Source organism: Endocarpon pusillum (genome assembly GCF_000464535.1).
Source record: "Endocarpon pusillum Z07020 unplaced genomic scaffold C673589, whole genome shotgun sequence".
In the NCBI taxonomy this organism is placed as follows: domain Eukaryota; kingdom Fungi; phylum Ascomycota; class Eurotiomycetes; order Verrucariales; family Verrucariaceae; genus Endocarpon; species Endocarpon pusillum.
In genome coordinates this window covers 119,657-147,038 of record NW_006913453.1, presented here as the reverse complement: position 1 = coordinate 147,038, position 27,382 = coordinate 119,657, and the positions used below count along the sequence as shown (strand labels likewise).

Sequence of the window (27,382 nt, the reverse complement as noted above, 5' to 3'; positions counted from 1 at the left end):
TTAGGGATTACTAATCTCCTTAATTCTGTATCTCTTTTATAATATAAATCTCTTAGAAAGCTATAAAAATATTTGTTTTTATATAAGTGTTAACGTGATTTATAAGCAGCCCGCCTATATAAGTAACCCGCCTACTTTTCTTTTACTTCGTAATCTTCTGACTATTATACGTAATTACAATATAACAACATAATAAATTCCTAATCTTAAGAAGCCAGAATCCTCCTTATTATTCAGGCTATCTGTATAAACCAGGAAATGTCAATCTAATGTGCTGCAAAGACGTATAATGTCCCTTAAACTACCCTCCGCGATCAAATAAAGGGCTGTACCCTGAACGCTGAAGTATGTAAAGCTTAATATAATTTGATCCTGACTGAAGAAGAGACCCTTGTACGACATATCCTCAACCTGGATTCACGAGGATTCCTGCCCCGGATTGATGACGTACGAGATATAGCTGACCTTCTCTGCAAGACGCGTTATGCGAAGCCTATTAGCAAGCAGTGGCTATACAACTTTGTATAACGCCGCCCTGAGCTTAAGACGCGTTTTTCGCGTGTATACACAACTTCTAGAGAGCCCTTTATAAAGATCCCGACTAGATAAATGCGTAGTTTCGGCTAGTAATTAATATGTGTATAAAGTATAACATCCAAGATTATGACTTTTATAACTTTGATAAGACAAACTTTATAATAGGAGTTATCTGTAGCAATATAGTAGTTACCTGCATAGATTAATCTAGTTTTAAGGTAAGCAGCTTTAGCCTAGCAATTATGAATAGGCAACAGTAATTAAGTACATAAGTAATAATGACTTTGTACTACTATTATTCTTAATCTTACAAGATATTAATCATCTTGCCTCTTAGTATACTAAATATAACCTTCCTAATTCTTAGGTGATTAAGACCTTAGGTAATAGCTAGACAAATAATAATATAGCTTTAGATTAGATTAAGCACTTTAATAAGCATACTTCTATATAACAAAAGGGTATATATTAAATAATTATCTTAGATAGTTATAAGAGTTATTTATCTGTCTAGTTTAAAGAATTTTATAAAGAGAAAAATATTATTACTCTTTATCTTTTTGCATATTCTTCTTATCTTACTTAATTATTAGATATTAGTTATTTTAGTATCTTAAAGCAATTATATAATAAAGAACTTAAGGATTTTATTAAAGCCTATATTAATTATATTATTAAGACTAAGTTTCTTTTTACTTTTAAAGCTGCTTACTTTAATATAATAATAGTTAAAAATATTAAAGCTAACTTCTAAGGTACTAGTCTTATATTATATAACCCTTAGGCTATCTTATCTAAGCTTAATATTAAGTTATAAATGCTAATACTAACTAGACCTCCCCCCTCTTAGGCTGACTTATAGGTCTCTTAGATACTACACAATTCTAATGATATTATTTCATAATTAAAGCATATATGAAATTAGATTACTAGATATTAAGGAAGCTCTCTAATTAGTGTTTTTTTAGCTGTGAAGCAATTAGCAAAGGGTACAGAGCTGATTGCTCATCAAATGACTCTTTTGTATAAGGAGGTCCGTACGCTTTGCAAGGCTAATGAGGCCCTTGCAAAGCGTCAGAGGGCTAAAAAGACACACGTATAAGCTAGAGGTGCACTTACTATAAAGGATGCACATAGTTTAATTAAGCAGAAAGAGATCATATGATCGCAGTTGAGTAGAAGGTCGGTAGAAGAGGGTGTCGCGCAGACTAGGTCATTAGGTTTACGGCATTGTGAGAGATGTGGCAAGACCAACTATAATATATAAACCTGTCAGGAGGTTGAAGAGATATCTGAGGAAGATAGCGATATAGAAGATAATTGATTTTCTTGTATTGTATTTATGTATAATAGTTAAAAGGTTATAAAGTAGAAGAAAAGTAGGCGGGTTACTTGTATAGGCAGGCTGCTTATAAACCACGTTATAGATTTTATAGATAATATTAATATTTTTATATATAGTAAAAGTATAAAATAAAACTATTTAAAGTTAGTAGAAATTCATAAGAAGTACTAATTATAAGTAGAAAAACATAAATTTAAATTCTGCTTTAATAAGTATAAACTTATATACTTTAGCTATATAAAGAAGAATTTTAATATAATAGCAGAAATTAAATTAGGAGACTAGAGCATAAACCTTAAAAATAATATTTATATCCTAAGAGTAAGACTAGACTTAGTACTAAGATAATAAGTATATATATAAGTAATTAAAGCAAAATTAGTCTATATAATTAGTGCCTTTTATATAATTATAGAATTAATATAAGGAAGCTTTTTAAAGATAAGTAAATAAGTATATATAACTATTATTTGCTTAGTAATTATATATATAGCAGTATATAATATACTCTTTAAGGAGTTAAAAGTTATTAAAAAGAAATTAAAGTAAAGCTTTAAAAGATTTAAGGAAAGTGCCTTTATATAATTATAAGAGTATATAAGGCTATCTTAATAAAGGCTTTAGAGGTAAAGGTTTTCAACGCTAATTGACTAATTACCAGAATCTATGTAATAAGTAATAACTAATATTAAGGAAATATATAAACGAATCTATAAATAAATAACAGACAAGAGAGGAAGAACAGTAATCCCTTAAAGCTCTCTAGCAAATTATATAAATACGTAAGCAAACAAGTTCATATCTAAATCTCAGGAGGCTTAATAGACAAAGAAGAATATGCCTCTATAGAAAAAGAATTAGGAATAATGCTATAATAAGAGACTCTTAAGATTGTATAAAGGACTTACTTCGTATTATAACAAAAGATAAAAAGATCATTAGAAATCCGGCAAGAAGGGTGCTTACTTAAGGAATCTGTGGTTATACTTAACAAAACGTATAACAAAGGCACATATAGGAATCAAGAAATATGAAAGCGCCTTACTAACACAGCTTCGTACAGGCAAAATAGGCTTTAACGCCTTCTTATACAAAATAAAGGTCCTTGACATCTTGAGTCCGAATTGCGACTGCTCAAGAGGACAAAGCATGACAGTAGAACATGTTCTACTGAATTGCCTAAAGTGGTCTACAGAGAGAGAAGAGCTCATACACCCTCTTCGTACGACCGACATTAAGAAAATCCTGACCTCTAAGAGGGGAGCGAAGGCAGCCATCAGGATGATTCAGCACACGAAGATCCTAGACTAGTTTAAGAGGGTCATTGATTAAGACATAGAACAATAATCGCAGGATGAGAATTAAGAAGAGAGGGAAGAGGCTAGAACGAAGGAAGAGAAATAAGAGCAGAAGAGAGTAAGAAAAGTTGTATAAGTAGACCTATATAGGCTCTTTAGTCTAGATTAGATTAATAGAATTTATTACTACTATTATCTCTTTTATAAATAGCTTATTAATTCTGTCCTTTTCTTAATTATTAATAAGTTATATAATTATCTTTATAATTTTTAAGAATAATTAATTAGTTAATTAAGGTTTCTTAGCAAAGGGCTTTACAGGCTGTTGCTGTGTAGCATCTATATATAATCAAGGTTTTCCTCTTAGTTAAGGGGCTAGAGCTAATCTTATCAAGGCTTACTTTACCTATGTCAGAAGAGCTATAGTTAGGCCTAATATACAAGACGAAGCGTGAAGAAAAGGAAACAAAAGTGGGAACACAACGCTCTATATATATGTCTGTGCCCCTTATCTCGCTGAGGCCAGGTACAGACAACTGTAGGTATCTGTCGTCAGTGATGGCTAGAATAGCGGCGGGGGGCTGGGCCGAGATGAGCTCTGTGAGCCATGGTCAGTGCCACAGGGAATATGGTCCTTAACGTAGGTCGCGGGAGGATTCGTAACATCACCCCCTCTCTATACGCGAGCTCCTGCAAGCGTAGGTCCTTGTGGTGCTGTGGTAGGGCACTTGTAAATCTTCTTGAGCATTTCTGGGTGACTATGGACATCTGTAGGCATTCATGACTAGCTATGGTTTCTTTGACTTGCTGCAGGCGCCCCCTTAAGAGGCCGGGTATTCAGGGCAATGTGGGGCATAGCTGTAGCGTTTGTAGAATTCTCGTACGATCTCAGGGGCGTGGAGGAGGTAAGCTGCGGGCTCTTAGGTCGTTTCGTTATAGCCAGTCTATTTTACTCTGAACTAGAACAGTCTTCTTCCGAGAGCTCTTCTTGCTTCTAGAATGGTTTCGACTTCCTATTCTATTTCATTAGATATATCATTACCTACTATAGGTCTCAGGGGAACGTCTACATAATATAGTCTTAACAGGGCAATATAGAAAATAAGGAATATTCTCAGGGACAAGGGCAGGGCTGATTCGTAGGCTATAGATCCTATAGTTCGTTTAATCTTAAATAGGCTAATCTATTTATCATCGAGTTTCTTGTATAGTTATTATGTATAGATGTTTCTAGTGTTCAGCTATACTTTATCTCCTTTATAGTATACTAGGACAGAGTGTTATCTCTAATTTCTATTTATTGTATCTGTAGTTTTCGCTTAGCTCTAAACTAGTTCTGCGTAATAATAGTCTAAGAGTTTTTTTATAAATATCAAGATATCTTTTATATAAGAGTTAAGGGGGGTCTCAGCTTAATCAAAGCTTATCCTAAGATTGAAGCCTTTATTAATAAAGAATAAGGACATACTTATAAATTCTAACTTATAATTATTTATAGCAAATTCAGTTAATGTAATCTATTCAGCCTAATTATCTTATATATAGTTAATATAACTTTATAAGTAAGTCTCTATTACTTAATTAACTTGTTCTGACTATCTGTCTATTTCTAGGTAATGTATAGTAAATAGTTTTACTTTAATACCTAGCCTTTTATATAGGCTATTCCAGAATTCGCTAACAAACTATAAACTTTTATTAGATACTATTAACTTAGGGAGGCTATAGCTACGAATAACAAAGTAAATAAATATCCTGACTAGATATTCTATTTTTATGCTATAGCAGGGCGCTAGGTGTCTCTCCTTAGTCAATCAGTCTGTTAAGACTTAAATGCTTGTGGCGCTAGGGAAAATGCCGTTGGATTCAGAGAGGTCTGTGACAAAATCCATAGCCAGGTGTTGCCATCATTTCTTAGGCGGCTCTAGTGCCTACAGTTGACCTTAGCGCTCGTAAGAGGGTTTTGTGCGACAGCATATAGGATATTTGGCTAGCTGTTTCTTTACTAAGTCTATCATCTTTGGCTAATAGAATTATTGTTGCAGGATCTCGTAGGTCTTTGCAGGGCCTAAGTGACTAGTCATCAGCTATTTATAGCATTTGTTAATACAGCAGAGTCTTAGTTCTTCATTTTCAGGAATCTATAGGCGTCGTTAGTAGTATAGTTTGTTATTCTCTACTAAATAGTCAGCTAACGTAATTATAAGAGACCTTCTGACCTCGGACAGGACTTGTTAGCGAGTTACTTAACAAGGATCTTCTCAGGCAAGATTCTGGTATGCGGCAGTGATATCTTCTTCTAGGATGGTTTGGGGCTGTGGGTTTGTTGTGCGCAAGGCTGTGATGTTATTTATGATTACGTTAGGGCTTTCTCCTAACTCAGGTAATCTCTTGTGGCAGCGTAAGACTCTTGTAGGTCTAATTAGACAGACAGGAATAGGTTCTGATATCTGGGGGTCTAGATTCTTCAGTTTCAGGACTACTTGCTTAAGGAACTTCTTTCTATTATTATTAGCGTTAGTAGCTTTATCTTGTAATCTGCAGGATAATTCATCTGCGCAGTACTATGACCTAGGGCAGTACTTAATCACAAAGTTGAAACAAAAGAGGAACTCGCTCTAATAGGCTTGTCAGCAGGATAGTTGTTTAGACAACATAAAATATTCGAGGTTCCTGTGATCTGTTACAACTTATATAGGTTCTTAAGACTCTTCGAGCTCTAGGCGTTATTCTTTAAAAGCATAGACTATAGCCATTAATTCCTTGTTATAAATCTCATAGTTGCTCTTAGCTAGGGCGTGTCACTTTGAGAAGTAGGCTATAGGTTGCAGGATCCCCTTATTATTAGGCTGAAACAGGACTCCTCTGCACACGTTATCTGAAGCGTTAGTCTTTACAGTGCAGGGTAAGTCAGGGTTAAAGTGCTATAGGACTAGGGAGCTTATAAACATGTCTTTTAGCGTCTGAAACGCTTTTCTAGCTTTCTCTCCCTAGTTAAAAGGGACGTCTTTTTAGGTAAGCTTAGTTAGGGGTAAGGCTATCTTTGAGAATCCTTTAATAAATTAAAAATAGAACCACACAAATCTTTTAAAACTTTATATATCTTTTATATTATTAGGCTTCTCCTAATCTCGAATCACAGCTATCTTCTCTAGGTCTATATATATTTGTCCAGGTTTGCCATCTTTTAAACAGCTCTAGATGATTATTCCTAAGTATTTCGTCTTGTGAACTTCGAATTCGCATTTTCTTATGTTGAGTTGTAGTCTAGTGACAGCTAATCTGCCTAGTACTGTCTTCACGTGTTAGTAGTACTCTTTTAGCGAATTACTAAAGATTAGGATGTTATCAAGATATGCTAAGACAAATCAATCTAGGATATCCTTTCTTAAGGCATTATTGACATAGTTCTAGAAGGAGGCTAGAGCGTTACAAAGGCCAAAGGGGACTACGTTCTATTTGTATAAGCCTGTACATATATAGAAGGCTGTTTTCTATTCGTCCTTGTAGGATATTCTAATTCTGTAGAAGGCAGCAATAATGTCTAACTTGGTATACTATATAGCTTTGTAAAGCTTGTCTAAAGTCTCTTAAATCAAGGGAATCAGGTATCTATTCTTGACTATAATAGTGTTTAAACCCTAGTAATCTATATAAAACTATAGACCTCCTCTAGGTTTCTTAACAAATAGGACTAGGGCAGCAGCAGGGGACTTAGATATACGAATAAAGTTTTTTAATAGGTAGTTCTTTAGTGTTTTGTCTAGGACCTTTAATTCGTTTCTAAATATGCTATATAAAGCTTTAGACAGTAGTTTAGTATTTAGTAATAACTTAATCTTGTGATCTACTCTAGGGCGGTGTGATAGAAGCTTATTAGCAGTAGCTTTATCAAACAAGGACAGGAACTTATAGTATTACTTAGGAAGTCTAGTCCAGGGATCTATAGTTTCTTTAAGTTTCAGGGCTTTTTTGATGTCTCTTAATAATACTGCAAAGACTTTATAGTCTCTTCGCTTACTTAGGTGATTAAAGGCTATTACTTCTATTGTAATTAGTGTTACAGTTATATTTATAGCTTTTATTTGTCTCTAGACTCAGGGTTTATTATTCTGTGCTCTTTGCATAGCTTCAAAAGTAATAGGGTATTCTCTATTCTTCTGAAGACAATAATTATAGCAGTATTCTATATTATATATAATAGTCTCTAGTACCTAATCTATCATTAGATTATATCGTTTAAGCCAGAGTATTCTAAGAATAATATTATATTTTAGTCTAGGGACGACGAATATTAACAGGACTTCTTAATAAATACTAGAAGGTACAAAGGACAGGGAAACTTTAGCAATATAAGTTATTATAAAGGTTTAATTATCAAAGCCTACTATAGTTCTTTGACTTTCTAATTTTTTATAAGGGAAGAGTTATGCAAAAGCTTTACTGATATATACTACTATAGAATAGCTAGAGTTAATTAGGGCTTAATATTTAAATTGTCTAACGCTATACTTAATTAAGAGATACTTAAAGTTAAGAGAAAGGTCTGCTAAATATAAAGAAATAAAACCTAATTATATTGCTAGGCTATCTATTATATCAGTAGCAGCTAACCTCTTCTTAGTCCCCTGAACGTGACTTAGTTCAGAATTGCTTTATTTAATGACTTTGTATTAACATAACTGCCAGACAAAGGAAGAGGGGCGAGGGAGGCTAAGGCAACGGGTATAGTTGCTTGTGAGGTTGCTGGAGTAAACACCAAAGTTGAGGACGCTATAGTAAGCGTAGAAGAGACGGTACAAAGGTTGCTCTGTAGCTTTGGCTTTAGCTTTTCTAGGCATGCATTAGCTCTGTGGTCCGGGCCTGCGTAGTAGTAACAAAGGCTTAGATTGTGTTGACGTTCTTATTCGGCTTCGCGTTCGTTAGAGGCTCTGCAGGCCAAGTGATCTATGTCCATAGGGTCATAGGAAACAAGGGCAGGCGCGACAGGACAGGCAGGGGCCGGAACTGAGACAGTTGAACTTATAGGCGGCTTCTATAACCTGATTATTTGTTGTGACAGCGTGGCGCGTAGTAGGTTGTCCTGCTAAGTGCACTCTTAGACAAAGGCTTTATATCACATGTCTCTGACGTTAACCATGGCTAGCTTCTCTGTGAGTTCCTTAGATAGTGCAAGTCAGAGTAGTCCCTTAAGACTATAGTCCTGAAATAGCGTTCTTTTAGCAGTCTGCTTAAACTCCGGATAGAATTCAGAGAAGGGTCAGTGCGTTTGCCTTATCTTTATAAGACGGCAGATAGTAGAGTACTCCGGGTTAGCATTACTAAAGTTGAGCTTTAGTTCTTCGATTAGATCTACCTAATCCGGATAGATCTCTTCGTTAACGTTATCTAGAGCGACGTCTGAGGCACAATCTGTAAGTCAAGAGAATATGTAGTAAACATGTGACATAGGCGTGGGGTATCTGTCAGCATTGACTCTAAATTTTGAAGTGAGGCCCACCCTGAACCTCTCTAGGTCTTTATAAGTGTTGGGCCCTAGGCCACTGAATATAGAAACGTCTGCGGTCTTTTCTGACTTTACAGGTACATGCTGGAGTTGTTAATTCTGTTGCAGGACTGTGGCTATCGCTGACAAGGTCTGAGCTATTAGGCCTTAAGTCGGATCTTGGGCTAAGTGCTCAGAGGGCTAGGGAGTATAGATCAGAGCCGGACTATGCGTAGGGATAGGTATGCGAGAGGGTTCTTGTAGGTTGACTATGTCGTCGTCAAGACGTATCCGGGCGTTAGCCATAGCTTCTGCGGGTAAAAAGGACTCAGGGGAGATCTCGGACTCTTCTGAGGAGGAAGGGACGCGGAACAGGATAAAAGAAGGAAAGGCAGTGGTTCTTCTACTGCCCAGACTGAGTAACAAGGAATAATAATAAAGGAAAATAGGTTAAGGCAGACCTAAGGACCAGAAGATAAAAATAAATAGACACTTCGTAATGTCAGGAGAGCTATGGTTGGGCCTAATATACAAGACGAAGCGTAGAGAAAAGGAAACGAAAGTGGGAACATAACACTCTATATACATGTCCGTGCCCCTTATTTCGCTGAGGCCAGGTACAGACAACTGTGGGTACCTGTCGTCAGTGATGGCTAGAATAGCAGCGGGGAGCTGGGTCCGAGATGAGCTCTGTGAGCTATGGTCAGTGCCACAGGGAATATAGTCCTTGGCGTAAGTCGCGGGAGGATTCGTAACAACCTGTTCTAATTGTGCTGCTAGGTCCTAGGCTTGATCTTGTTTCTCTAACAGGTTATTTGTAGCGTGTGCTTCTCATAATTTAGGCGCATTCCCTTAAGAGGTAAGCGCGTCCTGGCTTTATTGCCTGTAAGAGCAGAGGTAGAGAATAGGATTAAGGAGTAGTCGTATATCGTGCTATAGGACTGCCTCTTCTGGGCCTCTATAGGTTTCTTCTTATGCTTGAATAGATTCGCGTATAAAGTCAATTATCTATGTGTGTGTATCTATTATATTCGCTAAATTCGTCTTAAGGCTACCTTAATAAAGGCTTTAAAAGTAAAAAGCACATATAATATATTAGCAGAAGATCCTAATTCTAATAATATATAAATAAGCAATCTTAGATTCTATTTTTAGTATAGACTAAACTAATATAATTAAGTAAGAACTTATAGTATTATAAGTAAACAGGACTTAGAAGCAAGTTGTCCCTTTCATAGAATCTAATATTATTATAAGCAAATAAGTATTTAATATTAAGTATATAGGGAGCAAAGGACCATCTTGAGAGGTGGCGCTGAAGTGAAAAACTTATCACAGGGATAAAACTGAAGGCGATCTGAAGTGACAATGCTGGAGAACTTAAACAGACCCTTGACAAGTAGAGCCAACAGATAGGAATTAGTGCGTAATATACTGTCCTATACACTTCAAGCCAGAATAGTATAGCTGAACATATGATTTAGATAACAGAAAATAATATTTGAGTAATGTTAAAAGAATCCGAGTTGCCTCTTAAACTATAGGATAAGGCAGCAAAGACTGATGTATATATCTGTAACCGAACTACAGTTGGCCCTGAGGTAGATGGACAAAGGATCACCCCTGAGGAAGCTTAGACTAGGACAAAACCTTTGATTAATTATATCCGGATCTAGGGATGTAAGTGTTATTTATATGTGAATCCAAAATCGCTGCCAGCATCAGGGAGACAAGATAAGCTGATGGACTGTGGCTATATAAGAGTATTTATAGGATACAAAGAAAATACAACAAAGTAGTTTCGTATCTATGCGCCAGATCTCGGATATGTAACTCATTCCTTAGTTATAATATTTAATGAATTCTAAAAGGGTGGAACTGTTGATCTTTGCATAAGAGGGACCCCTAATTCCTTACTAGATTATATATTATAAGGACGACCTTAAAAAGAGCCTGTTACTGATTAAGATGCTGAACTAAATCTAGCTATATTATATATAGTTAACTTAATTAATCAGGTATCTCTTATGTTAATAGTAAAGGAAATTAATTTATTAATAAAGGCACTTGTTAAGATATTAATTAAAGTTCCTTTGATACTAGGTAGCTAAAAAGATAAGGAGGTTATTGTAATAAAAACAGAAAAGAATACTATAAAACTAGGTCTTTAATAGTAAACAAATAGACTTACTAAGGCAGGACTACAAGTGACAGGTAAGCGAAGTCGAGATGATAATGATGATGAGAGCTACAAACTATAAGATCAAAAGATCACAGGAGCATATATAGTATGTCAGCAAAAGATCCCGATTCTGACAACGTACAGACAGGCAATCTTAGATCCTATTTTTGGCGCAGACTAGACTAATGCAATTAAGCGAGAACTTACAGCATTGTAAGTAAACGGGACTTGAAAGTAAGTTGTCCTTCCCGCAGGATCTAATATTATTATAAGCAAATAGGTATTTGATGTTAAGTATGCAGAGAATAGGGGAGTAGATTGATTTAAAGCCAGACTTGTGGCTCAGGGTTTCTTGCAAAGATATAGTATTAATTATAAAGAAACCTTTGCCCTGACAATGTGTATAGACTTCTTAAGGGTGTTGCTAGCAATTATAGTAGTAGAGAACTTGGAATGCCACTAGATAGATGTTAATAATGCATTTACAGAATCCACTAACACAGAGATGATATATATGTCACCCCTTGATAGAGTCAACATACTAAATAGGATGGCTCTGCACGTGTTAAAAAGCTTATATAGTTTAAAACAAGCCGCTAGGGATTAGTACAACTATATAATAGCTGGCCTGCTAAAACTTGGCTTTAAACCATCTCCTTCTGATCTGTGTATCTTTGTGAACGATAAAGGAATAATCATCAGCACTTAGGTAGACGACTTAGCAATTGTTTCTTGATAACTCTCTAACATAATCGAATTCAAGAAGGACTTTGCTTGTATCTTCAAGATTAAGGATCTGGGGGAGATTAGAAGGATCCTTAGTATAAGAGTAACTTGTGATTACTAGCAGAGGACTCTATATCTAGACTAGTTAACTTATATTAAGAAAATAATATCAGAACTTTACATGAAAGAGGACAAGTATAGACTAGTCAAAATACTAATTAATAAATATAATGCTCTAGCCCTACTATTAGACAAAGACAAATAAGTAGATACATACTAATACTAGAAGTATGTCAGAAGCATTATATATATAATGTTAAACACAAGATCAGATATTATATTTGTAACAACAAAACTCGCCTAGTTTATATTAGATCTAATAAAGCGTTATAAATCTGTAGTAAAGCATCTTTTAAGATACTTATGCTTAACAAAGGATATAAGAATCCGATATAGACTAGAAACCCTGTCTTTAGTAGGATATTCTGATGCAGACTATGCTAGCGATAAGGTAGATCGAAAGTCTACAATTGGCAGCGTCTTTATCCTTACAAGGGGAGCAGTATCATGGCTGAGCCGAAAGTAATGATCTGTGGCCACATCAACAACAGAGGCTAAGTATATCAGCATGTTAACTTGTCGAAAGTCTATAATTAGTAGCGTCTTTATCTTTGCAAGGGGAGCAGTATTATAGCTGAGCCAAAAGCAATAATCTATGGCCACATTAATAACAGAGGCTAAGTATATTAGCATGTCAACTTGTTCAAAACAAGCAATCTGGCTTGCTTAATTACTTTAGGACATATGAACCTATTAGGAGATAACCAATCTGCTTTAGCACTCATCAAGAATCCGCATATACATAATCGATCAAAGCATATTGACATCGCATATCATCATGTCAGGGACCTTGTACGACATAATAAGATCAAGATTGATTACATCCCAACAGACAAGATGATAGCTGACAGACTGACCAAACCCCTTACTGGACCACTGTTTGATAACCATGTGTCTCTACTCGAATTAACAAGTTCTTAGGACAAGTCACAAGCTGATTCGGCTTGAGGGGGAGTAATTAAAGTATATTAACATTATATATTATTACATTAGAAACCTGGTACAACATAATAAGATTAAGATTAACTACATCCTAATAGACAAGATGATAGCTAACAGACTAACCAAACCCCTTACTAGACCACTGTTTAACAACCATGTGTCTTTACTCAGATTGACAAGGTCTTAGGACAAGTCACAGGCTGATTCGGCTTGAGGGGGAGTGTTGAGAATGCATGCCAATCAGCAGACTATAGTCTGCACTATTTGGCTGTACATGTACAGCCAAATATTGCCTGATCAGGTTAATCCTAATCAGGTATAATACAGGATTTCCTGTGCCACCAGCACAGGAAATACCACGTGATCCGTGCGCTAGCAGGATCTGTACTTGACGTGCAGATGCACTGTGATCTCACTCTGCATGCAAGTTGTGACCGTTGATAGTGTCGATAGCTGTTCCTAATCCGTATACCCGTTCAACAAAGAAGACTATTAAAGCAGACCCCTACCGTACTAAGGGCAAGAGCCTACCACGTACAGGGAGGCCTCGAAAGTATACAGAAAGAGATAAGCGACGAATCATACACTTTGTTCAAATCAATCCAAAAGCCACATACGCAGATATTTGCCGAAATATCGAAATTCAGCTCTCTAATAATACCCTTGGTCGCATTCTTGATACTGTTGGAATCAAGAACTGGAGAGCCAAAGGAAGACCGGTATTAGATTCAGAAGACGCAAAACTACGGTATGCTTGGACGTTAGTATACCGTAGATGGACTACTTAAAGGGAATTCATCATCTTCTTTGACGAATGTTCCGTTGAACAGGGGAAAGGGGCCTAACGCGAATGAGTCTTTCGATTACCGTCCCAAAAATGGTCTAAGGAGATGGTTCAGCTATATTAAAAGAGCGCAGATATCAGTATTATAGTATAGGGTACAATTTAGCTTAGTGGGCGTTCAGATTTAGTAATAATAGAGTGTAATAATACGTCAAAGGGAGGGGGATATACCGCTAATTCGTATCTCAAAGTTCTTGAGGAGGAGATGCTCAAATGCTTTAAACCTGGCAGGACCTTTATGCAGGATAACGCAAGTATCTATACAGCTAAAAAGGTCAAGAAATAGTGTGAAGATAATGCGATACCCCTGCTTGATTAGGCACCCTATTCGCCAGATATGAATCCAATTGAACATGTTTGGGCGAAGATGAAGGAGTGGATATGCAAGCACCATCCAGAGCTATTGAATATAGGCAAATCTCAAGAGGCCTATGATCAATTAACTAGGGCAATTGAAGAGGCATGGAATGCTCTAGATCAAGAGTATATCGATAATTTAATAAAGGGTATGCCCAAAAGGGTAGGAGCGCTCCGAAAGGCAAAAGGCTGGCACACCAAGTACTAGGATCAAGAGGCCTAATTAGGAAATAGCTCAGCTTCAAGAGCAGCTATTTGCGAACATTTTGCAACAGGTCTCGTCAAATTCCCATAAGTTTGCATTATGCAGTAGTAAATTGTATGGTGGGATGTAAAAGGTTGGGTGGGGTGTGAAATTTCTGTGGACCCTTACTTTTGCGTAATGACTGTATACGCGAGTGATAGGGGCCGGGAATTAGACCCAACAACCTGAGGGGCACGAATCTGGGCTCTCCGAGTTAGGAGCGGCCCAGAATCCGGCCCCCCATTAGGGTCATCAGGGTAGAATTTAGTCGATACTCAAGGATGCTCAGGCATGCTCAGACTCAGAACAGGCTTACACAGCCACATCTCAGGCCTGCTTATTCATCGTTCAGGTTATAGTCACGTGTGCTCAGGTCTCGAAGTGGAAGTGGAATTTGGAGAGGTTAAGACTGGTGTACTAGTATAGTGGCATTATCTACCTTAAATCTCTTAAAACAGAAAGGTATGGTTGACGGCGATAGGCTATCAGCTACAGCTTTTCCGTTGAGTAATGCACCTTAGCCGCTGCTGTTCGTAGTGAAGTCGATAAATGAGTTTCGGGCGAAATAGTTCAAGAAATCCTCAGACTTGTGCTGTTGATAAACATCCTCGCAGCAAAACACTAGACCCAGACCTCAGCGTATCCAGATTGTGAGTAGCTGTACGGAGTAGACAACCGAGGAATAAAAATGTTTCCTCGGCCCCGGACCAGATTCTGCGAGAATATGTGGCTGGTAAGTAGGAGAATCTACTGGGTATCTGGGCTGCCCAATTTGGCAACTGCCTCGTCAAGCTCTTCTGCCTCGTAATTCATTCCCTTGGCGGTTGCAATTCTGTACTAGGCCGTTCTCCTGCTCAAGGGTGCTGCACGCGTATTGTAGGTTGCCTCTCGAACAAAAATACGGTCATAGTCAATGCTTTTGGTCGGCGTTCGGTCAGGTAGTGTCCCAAACTATACGCACTCTCATTGGTCAATTCCTGCAGCCTGCGTATCGGCCGGCGCAATGCCCCTGAGCCCCTGGCAATCTCTACGCGCGTTTCATCTCCTCTGTAGAAATCTCCTATCCCATACGCAGTTTCTCTTTCGAAGGAGATAGTAACAACAACGCTCGTTTTCAATGCTACAGTTTGCTGTAGGCCTTTCTTCTGACAGTTATGATTTCCATGCAACGAAGTTAATATCGTAGTGTCAGACGGTATGAGCGCTCATTGGTTGGATTTTCTACGCGAAACCCCTACGTCTCGCCTGCTTTGCATTGGTCAATTTCTACTACAACTCCGCAGCTAATTTCGCTGTGCAGTGCGGTGAATATGGACTTATATCTGCACCCTGCGCAGCTTTTTTCAGAGAGAACAGAGCCGTTTCTTCATCCTGCTCAACAAAGAGAAAGAAAGAAAAAAAAAGGGGGGGGGGAAAGGAAGAAAAGGAGGAGGAGTAAGGCGATATCCCCTCTATATCGTAAAAGCCGCTGTCTAGGTGTAAACCACGTCTATTCCCAGCTCTATGACCGAATGCTATACAGTTAAATCACATCGTACTTAATTAAGCCTTCACATCAACTGTTACAGCCGTGCCATTCTCCCTGGCCTCCTTCTTGGCTTCTCCGTTCGTCATCTCCACCTCCTTCGCCACTTGGGGCTGGTTCCGCTCAAACAGCTCCCTCGCCTCCGCGATCTCCTGACTGAATCCCATGTACGCGACCACATCCCCTGAGGATATGACGAAGGATTTTCCCTTAGCCATCTGTTTCCGCAACTCGGGCGGGCCCAGCGCGAACCCGGACTTGGGCTTGTTATGCTTCTGCATGGTGGCCTCGTACAGGGCCACGGCGTCTTGCCATTCCTGTTCCTGGCCGCCGAAGCCCATGTTACCGGGCAGGTTCATGGAGACACGGGCGTCGAGGGTGCCGAGCCAAACGGCATCGATCTGCGGGCACTCTGTCAGGATGGCGTCGAGATTGCGGATGCCCTCGAGGGTCTCGACCTGGATGATGATGGCGGCTTGGTGGTTGAGGTTTTCGTGAAGGGAGAGGGAGGGGTCGACGAGTCCGTCCGTAAGACCCGGGATCAGGCGGAAGGGCGGTGCCGAGCGAGTGCCACCATATTTGGTGCCAAATTTGGCGGCTGAGACGACATGTTTGGCCTGCTCAACCGTCTCGACCTGCGGAACGACAATGCTAGCACCGGCGTCAAGGGCATAGCCAACTGCGGCATGGTCGTGGCCGGGAATACGGACGAAGGGTATGGTGCGTCCGCCGGACATGAACATAAGTTCGTGAACCATCTATGAAATAAGTTAGCACGATTTATTTGGAAGCACTGGTGAGGTTAACTGACTGTGGTCATGGTCTCAACGTTACACGATGAGTGCTCCCAATCAACCCATGCAGCATCAAAGCCGAAAGATGCGACGTGCCTTGCTACCGGAATAGAGCTAAGTCCCAAGTAGATGCCCACCAACGGCCCGATCTTGCCCTCATGGGCGTCACGTATGGCCTGACGTGCTCGATGTGGTTGGAAGAGTGATGGAGCTTGATAGTCGAGCATTCCTCGACCTTTTGGGGGAATGGCCTGCATGTTGGAAACGGTTGGTTTTTCGATGAGGAAGACAGAAAGGCGGAATATTGAAATGAAGTTTCAAGGTAGGAGACTTATGAGTTAAGGAATAGGGAATGGTTTAGGATCTGAAGGAAGGTGAGAAGAGAGGATTTAAACATCTTAGGATGCAAGAATGGGTAATTTATAGTAGTATTGGAGATCCCAGGATAGAAACGTGGACCTCGGTGGAGACACGCCCTGGCTCGTGTGAAGACAAATGACAGGTTCCATAGTAGACGTCGAAATGATTCTTCGCCGCATTAATGAGCAACGTTACAAATCCAAGCATGAGCAGTAGAATGCTGTCAGAAAAATAGCTGGTTAGCGACCAATTGTGGTTCAACAAATGCTAATGGGGTAAGCAGCAAATCCTTTTCTAAATATAGTGTCGGAAGTGATGTGCCTTCTAGTGGATTACTAGTCGTGTACGGTACAGGAAGCATGGCGGGGGCGGCCAAGGCTGGTGCATGCGTAATATGTTGGTCAGCGATGAAGTCAGAGATCTGATCGTATGCTTGCCCTCATTCTTGTTCAAGATGACTCGGCTCAATCGGCTAGTCAAGAATGATACTAATTCTGTCAGTAAGTCTTTGCAGGAAGAAGCGTTAGTACAGGATACGGCAGGGCGAAAGGCAGAGGTAAGGATAGTAGCAAGATAGGTACATGAGGGGCAAATTTACGGAGTACGGAGTAAATACTAGTATTCGCAGTATGTAAAAACCCACCAAGACCTAAACGGAAAAATATACCGTTGCCGAATATGTCAAATGCATCAGGGATATTTATCAATGTAATAGCCTTCCCTGATCCAAGCGCAGCAACGGTAACATTCAGCTTACACATCATAATGCTACGTTGTATATGGCTATCCATGCAAGATCAGGTCTCAAGATGCACGTATTTCAGAAGTAATAGAGACTGCGTTAGGAACAGTATAATCAGAATGGTGTATTCGGACTGATACCTCGGCAGATATTTTAGTGTAAAACTTCTTAATAATTAAATAACTCTATTATGACTAGTTATTGATTAATAGGTAAAAATATATAAGCTATTAATTAATATCATTAGTAATATTTTAAGTAGATTTTATATTAATAATTAACATATATATATACTTATGTTATTTAAATAGAAGATCTTACAAAATCTGAGCTTTAGCAAAATGATTTAATAAGTCTTGGTAATCTAGCATGAAATCCGTCTTGCTTGTCCATGCTAAGACTTTCGGCCGAATGAATATACCGTTGCCGAATATACCGTCCTGAATATACCGTTCCTACCGCATTCCGAGGTAATACGAATTATACGGTAGCTAACCTAGTATAGTATAGCGGATCGCCAGGGGCCGACCGGCCCTCTTCTGATCACTGGGCTCACCAGCGCCTTACTACGTATTGTGCTACTAGTATTGTAGATACAGTATCAACTTGGCACGAACCGCCACTTCATGCAAACCAGCACCATTACAGTCGTAAGCAAAAACTTTGCATTCTCTTAAATTCGCTTGCATACCATCTGTCGAGACAGATTAACCTCCTCGGCACAGGACAAGGTCGTTGCTCCTTATCAACACCTGGCAGGGCTCGCACAACTTTGAACATTGGCAGAATATCCTTTGCTAAAAGAAATGGGCACAAATCCCATGGAGAACTCCATCCATACAGACAAGCACATTCTCTTTGCCCTCCCCTTTCCGGAACCTACCATCCAGCAGGCCCTGGCCGCCTTGACCACCGCCCATCCGAGCTATCGGACCACGTATCGTGAAACTGCATTCAAGGACCCCACAATGGACGAGAGCGCGTGGTCCGACGTCGACATTCTTGTAACGTTCAACTGCCTCCCTGCATCTCCGTCACTATGCCCGCGATTGAAGCTCATCCACTTTATCAGCGCCGGGATCGATGCCCACCTGTCACATTCCATGCTCACATCGACCGATATCTTGGTCACCACTTCCACCGGCATCCATGGACCGCCAATGGCGGAATGGTTCATCTTAGGACTCCTGGCTCACCAAACACGGCTCCCCGACCTGTATGATCTGCAGAAGAAGCGTGAATGGGGCAACCCCCTGAAATTCACGTCAAGAAAATCTCTGCAAGGACAACGACTCGGCATCCTTGGATACGGCGGCATCGGTCGGCAAGCGGCCCGGCTGGCTCAGGCGTTAGGAATGGAAGTCCTCGCCTACACGGCATCAGCCAAAAAGACTCCCGAGTCAAGACGCTTGACTACATATACCATCCCCGGTACCGGGGACGTCGACGGCACGATCCCCAGTGAATGGTTCTCCGGCACGGACAAGAGCTCGCTGCACCACTTTCTGTCCCAGAAGCTGGACATTCTCCTCATCGCTGTCCCACTTAGCACCAGTACACGGCATTTACTTGGGTGGGAGGAATTCGAAGTCCTTGCTACGAACAGCCCATCCTCGGCGCCGAATGGTGGTGGTCCCTTCGTTTCGAATCTGGCCAGAGGGGACGTCGTCGTCCAAGAAGACTTAGTGAGCTCCCTAAATAACGGCGTGATAAGGGGCGCCGCGGTCGATGTGGCGGACCCGGAACCACTGCCAAGTGAGAGCACGCTGTGGGATGCGAAAAATGTCTTAGTCACGCCGCATGTGAGCGGGGTCACGGCGGACTATTTGAAGCATGTAGTGGACATTCTAAACATCAATCTGGGGAAGTGGGAGGGAGGCGAGAGTTTGATTAATCTTTTCAAGAGAAGACGGGGTTACTGATTAAGCATTGTGAGAATAGGGGACACACCTTAATTTAGTAATTCTGCAGGCCAAGAAAGGAAGGGAGAGGCGATTGACGACAAATAGCAGAGTTAGACGATAAACAAGACACTATTATACTTATACATCACCTGCAAAGGAGAGGCAAGAGCATCCGCCATGTTGAACCAAACTGGGACAAGATGAAATATGGGACAGCCAGAAAACCAACTAGCAAAGTGCAGTCAGCGGTCTTTGATGGCTTGGTAGTATTGAGATTGGATAGAGACCATACACTGATACTGGTAGAATACTGGCTCAAAGAAAACAGAGATGGAAGGTACCTACAATGAGCAGCAGTTCTCAATAGCGCTCCCCCCTGTGGTACGATACGAGGTGTCTATGCCCGCATACCTACCTCACCTTACCTAGTTGACTTTTTGCTACTCAGGCTTGTCAGCAATACGAAACGTTACGGAAGCTTTTCCTCCTTCGCGGTCAGTCTTGTATCCTTTAGCTTTAATATCGGCCCGGTGTCGCAGGTTATGGTTCGGCGTCAGAGGTGACTGGGGAGCTGCTGGTTACATAGGGATTATCACATAAATAACGTAGTAAGATCTTTTCTGGTGGGGCCTCCATGTCGTTAATTGTCTGCCTCGGTCCTTCGGTCCGAAGGTTCTCCAGACGGGCTTAGTAGGCAGAGCCACCTACGCCATGCTCGAAATGGGCTAGTCGTTGACTCAGCAGACACCTTTGACTTAGTCATTGTCCAAGCAACATAACCGTAGTAGAGTCAGTGAGGGGTACATCAATTAATTGTGGTTCGGAACCCACTGGCGCTGTCCTTTTGGCGAAGTGGTCATGTGCCCTTTGCTCATAGCACGGCTGAGAACTTCCGTCTGGTCCGGCCATCTCGGACGATCCGCTTATTAATCCTCCCTTCATCACGTCTCTCAACACTTTTGAACAAATCTCTCATGTCTGTCTTGAAAGATGGCTATCATCTGGCTATCATCTGTGCCTGTGCCCAACAACGTCAATGCGATAGACTCCATGCTTATGATACCGGCTATCCCCCCAGAAGCCGGCAAACATGGCTGTGCCCACCGAGGACAGCGAGCGGGCGCCACTGCTCGCTCCGTCATCCTCGTCAACCACCACCACAATAGCAGATGAATCGGTCAGCACCGCATCGGAAGATGACTTTACAGAGGGATCGAAGATCTCAGCCCTGCGGGGAATAGTACTGGGAGCATGCATTGCAATCCTGATCTTTCTCCAGAGTGAGCATCGTCTACCTCCCAGCTCGTTCTACTTGTCACTAACCGGGACGTGCTTCGCTTCGTGCAGCGGCCAACTTTTCCATGATGACCACGATCCAATCCGCCATTGCGGTAGATCTCGATGCATTCCAAAATGCGAGCTGGTTCACGTCTACCTATCTTGTACGTTGTCGTTGTGGCAGCAGGTTGTCAGTCCGCCGAGAAATGCTGACGAGAATCAGATTGCTGGTTCGAGCATCACTCCCCTTGCCGGCCGCCTGTGCCACTTGTTCTCCCCTCGAGCATATATCCTCGTGTCATGTCTTATCATGGCAGCCGGAGCTCTCATTGCTTCTCTATCTCCTCGTCTCGCGGTCTTCCTTCTGGGTCGTGCCATCCACGGTGTCGGCGGAGCCGCCATTTTCCCTGTATCTTTGATCCTCATCATCGAATTGACCAACGTGAAACGAAGAGGTCTCTATATTGGCTGCGTCAACACCTGCTACACCATCGGTGTTGCATGTGGTGCCATCATCACAGGTGCCCTTGAGCCCGTCACGGGTTGGAGAGGCATCTTCGCCCTTCAGGTCCCGCTATCAATCACGATGGGAATCGGAATCTTCCTTGCTATTCCCTCATCCATCTTCTCCAAGCACACAAACATCATAAACCCTGGCCATCTTCCCAACCGCCTCTCGCAAATCGACTTCCTCGGAGTCCTCCTGTTAATAACAACCACCGTCCTTTTCCTCTATGGCCTCTCCACCCCCCAGATAACATATTCCACCATCGCCTGCTCTCTTATCACCCTCCTCGCCTTCCTTTTCATAGAGTCTAGACCCTACCTCTCAACAACCCAGCCCATCCTCCCCCTCCCTATTCTCAAATCCCCCGCCGTCCTCCTAACCTGCCTCTCAACCCTCAGCGCCATGATAGCGCGCTGGTCCATCCTCTTCTACACCCCCGTCTACGCGCTCGCTGTTCGGGACTTCTCTCCCGCAAAAGCCGGGCTGATCCTCTTACCGACAAACGGTGGCTTCGCGCTCGGAAACCTGCTGCTGGGCTATTTCCACGTCAAGAGAGCCGGCAGTTTCTACACGAGCTGTTTGGTGGTGTATCTGCTGTTCTCGCTAAGCTTACTGGTGATCGGGAGCATTACAACGAGGGAAGTGGAGATGGGATGGTACTATCTGGCGGCGGGCGTAAATGGTTTCACGATCGGCGCGAATATGATTTACACACTGACGCACGTGCTGCATCGGACGCCGAAGGAGTCGCACTTTATTGTGTCGAGCTTGCTTGCGATGTTTAGGGGTTTGTCGGCGAGTTTTGGGAGCGCGATTGGTGGCGGGGTTTTTTCAAGAATTTTGACGCAGGCGTTAAGGGAGGGTTTTGAGGACAGGGGCTTCCCGTTGGAGGGGAAAGAGGAGCTGATTAGAAGGTTGTTGGGTAGTCCGGCGCTGGTGGGTAGATTGGTGGGAGTGGAGAGGGAGGTGGCGGTCGAGGGGTATGTGGTTGCCTTAAGGACGTTGTTCTTGACGGCAGCGGTGGTGGCAGCAGTTACTACGCTTGTGCAGGCTGGGACAGGATGGAGGGCAGCGGATGAGTTCGATAAGGGTGGGAAGTCTCCAGTGGAGGAGTAGGTGTGATGAAGGTGGGGGGTGGGGCATAAGAGGAGGAGAATATACAGATTGTCACGGGATAGAATTGACTTTTTGACGGAGCAAAGATTGTACATACTATGCCAGCATTTTGTCTTGGAAACATGAAGACCTGCTGATTTAGTCAACAAATAAGATGTAGATCCTTCCGCCTCACGGACGATAACTTGGGACGGTGAGTAACTAACTAGCAAGAAATGTTCTTGCAGCGCGCTCCTTGGGCCTGAAAATCTACATGGAGGTTCCTCAACGTCACTTACGAGAGGAATGTCGTCCTGAGTGACTGCATAAAGATGTCCAGAGAAGAAGAAAAACGAAACTCTGCACGTCTTGATGTATCCCTGCCGAAACCTCTCACGATTTTACGATAACCGGAGGCTGTCACTAAGCAGTAATAATCACTGTCCTGGATCTGTGATGCTGGTCATTACTGGTTGCAACGGCAACGAGGGTTAGGCTGATAGAATTAATGCATCCTAGTGTTGCTGCACATGCAAGTCGCTTAGCCATATGTACTATCTTGCCCTAGTTGGTGCCTTATATTGCGCGATAAGTTTCTGGTTCAGGCTTGCTTTACTGAAACTACATAGTAGGGAGGCGGCGTTCGAAGGCGGCAAGCGTCCAAGCTCCCTAAACGAGGACAGCATGATCCGGGCCCAATATGCCCGCATACGATACATCTTCCAGTGTAAGAATCTGGATTGTTAAAGTTGGCACAAGCACAACACTTCCACCACCCCCCAAAAGAGCCTCTTTGTAGAGCGTGTGCAGGGGAGTTTGCGCCCCTAGAAGAATTCAATGAATTCCTCTCAGATGGTTCAGCGGCTGTTGATGGACCGCCATGGAGCGATCCGGCTAGCACGTTTGATTTAATCGATTGTAGACTGGGTTTCACAGCATGGGCGGTTGACACTGCTGTTGCAGCGAAGTCTGACGTGTCTGACGAACTCTTCTCAGATCCAACGTTCGACGAGCTTGGCTTAGATTCATCGTTCGACCAATTCTTATAAGATCCGTGTCTTGGCAAACCACTCTTAGATTTATTCCCCCGTAGATCACTATCAGATACATTGTTCGAAGGAGTTCGCATTAGGCATATCATGCGAACACAGTGGAAATCTTGCACTCGATCTATGTTCTTATTCTCCTGAGCTTGTCGCTTTCTCAGTTGTAAATTAACCAAGTCTTTGTGTCCCGAAAGAGGTACAGTTTCTTCTTCGTTGCTACTGTTGTCCTCAGACACTTCAAAACTCGCTGAAAGGTGGTCTGGCAGTTCTTGCTAAGCGGAGTATTAGCAAACGTTTAGACAGGATTAGATGTAGCTGGGACTGCTCACCAGGTGATTTCCTCACCAGGGTTGTCAAAGCACAGATAGTGGCAAGCTGTACACAAGTTATTAGGACTAAAGCCTTGATATTGAAATAGCATACTCATATCATAAGCCTGACCAGGGTACAGGCAGCTGTCCCAAGGTCTGTTTAAGTCCACGTCTCTCTTCCTCTTCGTCGCCTGTAGTGCAAACTGGCCGCTTTTGATCATCTGGAGGCCAACGTGTTTGAAGCGAACCTTCAACACGGCAAAGAAAGCCTCGTGGCTGTTGATCCACTCTAAATGAATAGGCGCTAACCGATCTAAAGCGTCCAGGAACATGACCGGTTTCTGTAGCATGACCTGTAGAGGCAGGGAGTCTTGGATCTTTTGAAGCATGCTAAAGGTCTACAAGTGTTGCCAACTGCTGTAAGTTAGAATTATGCCATCTAGTTATGCAGTAGAGCGTACGTTAATATCTGCTTTGTAGACTTAATCGCTTTTAGAGCCTGTTCGTTCACAGAGCCTGATTATGTGCAGGCCATTTTCAAGTCCTCAAATGCTATGGTAATTGCTTTCACGGAGTCTACCATGCTGGACAGTTCACCAGTTTGACATTTCAGCTCCCGCTCTTGAGCTTGGGCGGACTGAGTGGACAGTGAAAGCGCTGAGCTATCTAAGGCGTCAGAAAATGCCACAATCCTCCTTCTTGACGTAGCTTACGCTTGGATGGTGACCAAAAGCATCTCGATATTCTGGACCTGGGAAGCGATGCGTAGGCGGAACGAGGAGAGTTCATCCGCCTTACACAGATGCCACTGAATTTTTCGCAGTCCATCTTTCCATTTGTTGTTTGACCCAAGCGTAGTAAGGTGTCCATGGTACTTCTGAATCGACCGAAGGAAATTGTCGATACAGGTGTGACAATCTTCCACAGCCTGACGCAAAGCGGTTCTCTGACTGATCTGTGCTGTTGTGTTGTACTGGGTTTTGACGAGTATGAGGACCGTTTCAAGACCTCTCAGCTCGGCGATGACTTCTAGATATTCTCTTGATGATCCCTTGCTGTCATTCAGAGCTTTGATGATGTCTTTAACGAGGTTGATACTGTTGATGAAGTCGCCGGTCGAAAAGCCGAAGGCTTCCGCCATGATTATTACAGTATGTCATCCCTCAACTACTACGTATTGACGTCTTGGGCTTTCCTTTCTTGCACTAATTAACGGATTGCTCGACAACAACAGCTGCGATGCGAACACGTTATAAGCTGTTGAAAGATTCGGTGACGAAAGACCAGCTTGGTTCCAAGGTTCGACCTCTCACAGCCTCATTCACAGCATTCTGCTACGAACTTCGCCTCAGCAGGCAGCCTTGTGTCCCGCATTAGTGCAGGGATGCGAGTACCGCCATGCCTGTTGGCTGAAGCGAGAACATTGTAAGTACCACTGCGGCTCAAGTGTACTTTGATCACTGCAACTCGGAAGCCTAGCCTGTGACTTGGTCAGACATTAGGTCATCCACACTGTCTTTACTTTGCAGACATATTTCAGCCCCCAACCGACTTCATCATCCCACAATCTTGACAATGAATTCATGCAGGAAATATAATCTATAACGAAAAAGGAGTGTCTTGTGGAGCTCACAAGATTACGACTCGACACTGCCGTCCTCAAGGGCTTCAGGCCCAGCTGCGCCGAACGGCACAATCCAGACTTGGACATGCTGAAGATGGTGAGGAGGCGATGAGCACTACGAGGAAGGGACGTTGAAACAAGAGTGGGAAAGAGCAGATGGAGAGACGGAGGAGGCGATAAATGATTACGAAGGGGCGAGGAAAATAGTAGCGAGAAAGTCAAGTTGCGGTGGCCGCAATGCAGAATTTCCTGGTTTGGGCATACCGATTTGGGTCGGAGAAAATCATATTTGGCGTTGATGGCATTGATGTAGTCAGCGGTAGACTATGACAGAAGTCTGTGCCTTCTCTCTGCCACAACCCAATTCAACGATCAAAAGATAGCCGACCCATTTACATGACTACTCACCCCACCTGGACAATTACTTACCGCACTGGTAAAGAAGAAAAACCACCTCTTCTTCTCGTGGCACATCTTACTCAACCTCTCCAGGTCCAACATCTCCCCCAATGGCATCCCCCACAACGCTAATATATACTCATGCATATACCATGGCTCAGTGGTTGGCCACCTCTCAAAAGCCGGCGCATCACCCCCTACCGCCGCGAAATAACAGTCATGAAGCCAATCCAGAATGGGCTCTTCCTGCTTTAAGCCCGCGTAACGTTGACCATCAGTAGCAGGATCGACGGTATGTTGGCGGAGAGCGAGGGCCTTGCGTTCCGCACTTGATAGGTTGTGATATTGCTCCACGAAGCCCGAGCGGATAAGGAGGATGTCGCCGACCTTGATGTCGCCTCCCTGCGCAGCCGGGCGGATGTCGATCCCCTGGGCTTTGCCGCAGGCGGCTAGGTCAGCGTAGGAGATTCCATACGCGCTGTAGGCGCTATATGTGATGTTTTGGGATTGGGCGTAGGAGTAGTAGTCGAGAAGAAAGGCGCGGCCGGTTATGCCATGGTTCGCCCAGTGATGGATGCTGTCTCTGTGGTTGGCGCTGGGGCCGACGATGTCGATAGCGCGGACCCCGTTGTAGAATGTGTTGGTTGAGACATGAGCGAACTGGGGAGGGTGTTAGATGGGTATGGATATGGTCGGTCGGAGTATGAAGGGCTGCTATACATGGCGGAAGCCATCCCATTGAGTCCCGCTCTGGGTATTTAACTCGTATATGTCATCGTAGGCTATGCCTTCGGCAAGAACCTTAATCTTGTGCTTGAACTGTTCTCGGGAGAAACCGGGCACTTCTGGGACGTTGAGAGGCAGACTGATCAGACAATTTAGCTTCAATGTTTCCCTGGAGTGCAAACGAGTAGAAGACTGACTCCAGAGGTATAACCTCGCCAGTCTTGATCTCAGCAGATGCAGCCTTGATTCTTGTCGGTGTGAGCAGGTTTAATCTGCCAATGTGATCATCTTCACCCCAGACCCAGGCAGCCTCTGGTGGTGCTCCTGGGATGGTAGGCAATTCTTTTCTTGTCGGAAAGATGGCGCAGTCTGGGTCCCAGGGGATGGTAGTTGCGGTCTTGTTCATTGTCAATGCGTCTTGGATCTTGGTCAGACGATTCGAGGCACCGGACATAGTTTTATGTAGTCTTTCAGACGGGGAGAATTAAGCCGAGACAGGGTCTAACCACGGAGAAGCGGCTACGATATGCTGAAGCATTTGATAGGCATGAAGGAACAACGGTGGTATGCAGTAACGAAGAGCTCAATTTCACACCCTCACGGCCGTTGATTTGGCTCCAATGTTCCCCCGCAGGCCGGCGGGGTAGAGCCGAGGCACAGGGTTCCTGAAACCTTCATCGAGCATGGTCAAATAGTATCAACCTGAAAATGATAGCTGGTCAGCGCCGCAGGAAGCCGGATGAAGATTTTTCCTGCTCGGTGAGACTGTTGACACGTTTCCCATTACATACATACGAGAGCCCGTAATTTAGCGGACCATGGAACTACTATCCTCGATGTATTGTCTCGAAAGGGTCCGGGATGTTTGTCAGTTTCAGTACCTACTCTTCGCAGGCGCTGATGATGGACTTCAGCGACACTGTTAGCCTTCTTTCCGCAGATTTTCCTTACCCCTCGATACATTCTATTAGGACTCTCGCCCCTTTTTGC

General features: G+C 42.8%; 5 protein-coding genes across 5 annotated transcripts; 2 read left to right on the top strand and 3 right to left on the bottom strand.

Annotated features, from left to right (window-relative positions):
• Positions 1–15,622: 15,622 nt before the first annotated feature.
• EPUS_06315 (uncharacterized protein) lies at positions 15,623–16,656 on the bottom strand (the record flags this gene model as incomplete). Its single annotated transcript, XM_007787417.1, has 2 exons — positions 15,623–16,363; positions 16,417–16,656. The coding sequence occupies 2 exons, from the start codon at positions 16,654–16,656 to the stop codon at positions 15,623–15,625; spliced, it is 981 nt and encodes a 326-aa protein (XP_007785607.1).
• Positions 16,657–18,307: 1,651 nt separating this feature from the next.
• EPUS_06314 (uncharacterized protein) lies at positions 18,308–19,423 on the top strand (the record flags this gene model as incomplete). The annotated part of the gene is made up of 1 exon (XM_007787416.1): positions 18,308–19,423. The coding sequence occupies one exon, from the start codon at positions 18,308–18,310 to the stop codon at positions 19,421–19,423; it is 1,116 nt and encodes a 371-aa protein (XP_007785606.1).
• Positions 19,424–20,495: 1,072 nt separating this feature from the next.
• On the top strand, positions 20,496–22,604 carry EPUS_06313 (uncharacterized protein; the record flags this gene model as incomplete). The annotated part of the gene is made up of 4 exons (XM_007787415.1): positions 20,496–20,685; positions 20,753–20,847; positions 20,907–22,171; positions 22,517–22,604. 4 exons carry the CDS (start codon positions 20,496–20,498, stop codon positions 22,602–22,604), a joined length of 1,638 nt encoding a protein of 545 aa, XP_007785605.1.
• An 885-nt stretch (positions 22,605–23,489) lies between these two features.
• EPUS_06312 (uncharacterized protein) lies at positions 23,490–24,784 on the bottom strand (the record flags this gene model as incomplete). Its single annotated transcript, XM_007787414.1, has 5 exons — positions 23,490–23,604; positions 23,662–23,707; positions 23,756–24,041; positions 24,224–24,305; positions 24,357–24,784. 5 exons carry the CDS (start codon positions 24,782–24,784, stop codon positions 23,490–23,492), a joined length of 957 nt encoding a protein of 318 aa, XP_007785604.1.
• A 496-nt stretch (positions 24,785–25,280) lies between these two features.
• Positions 25,281–26,846, bottom strand: EPUS_06311 (uncharacterized protein; the record flags this gene model as incomplete). Its single annotated transcript, XM_007787413.1, has 5 exons — positions 25,281–25,355; positions 25,532–25,591; positions 25,697–26,326; positions 26,387–26,531; positions 26,590–26,846. The coding sequence occupies 5 exons, from the start codon at positions 26,844–26,846 to the stop codon at positions 25,281–25,283; spliced, it is 1,167 nt and encodes a 388-aa protein (XP_007785603.1).
• Positions 26,847–27,382: the final 536 nt, after the last annotated feature.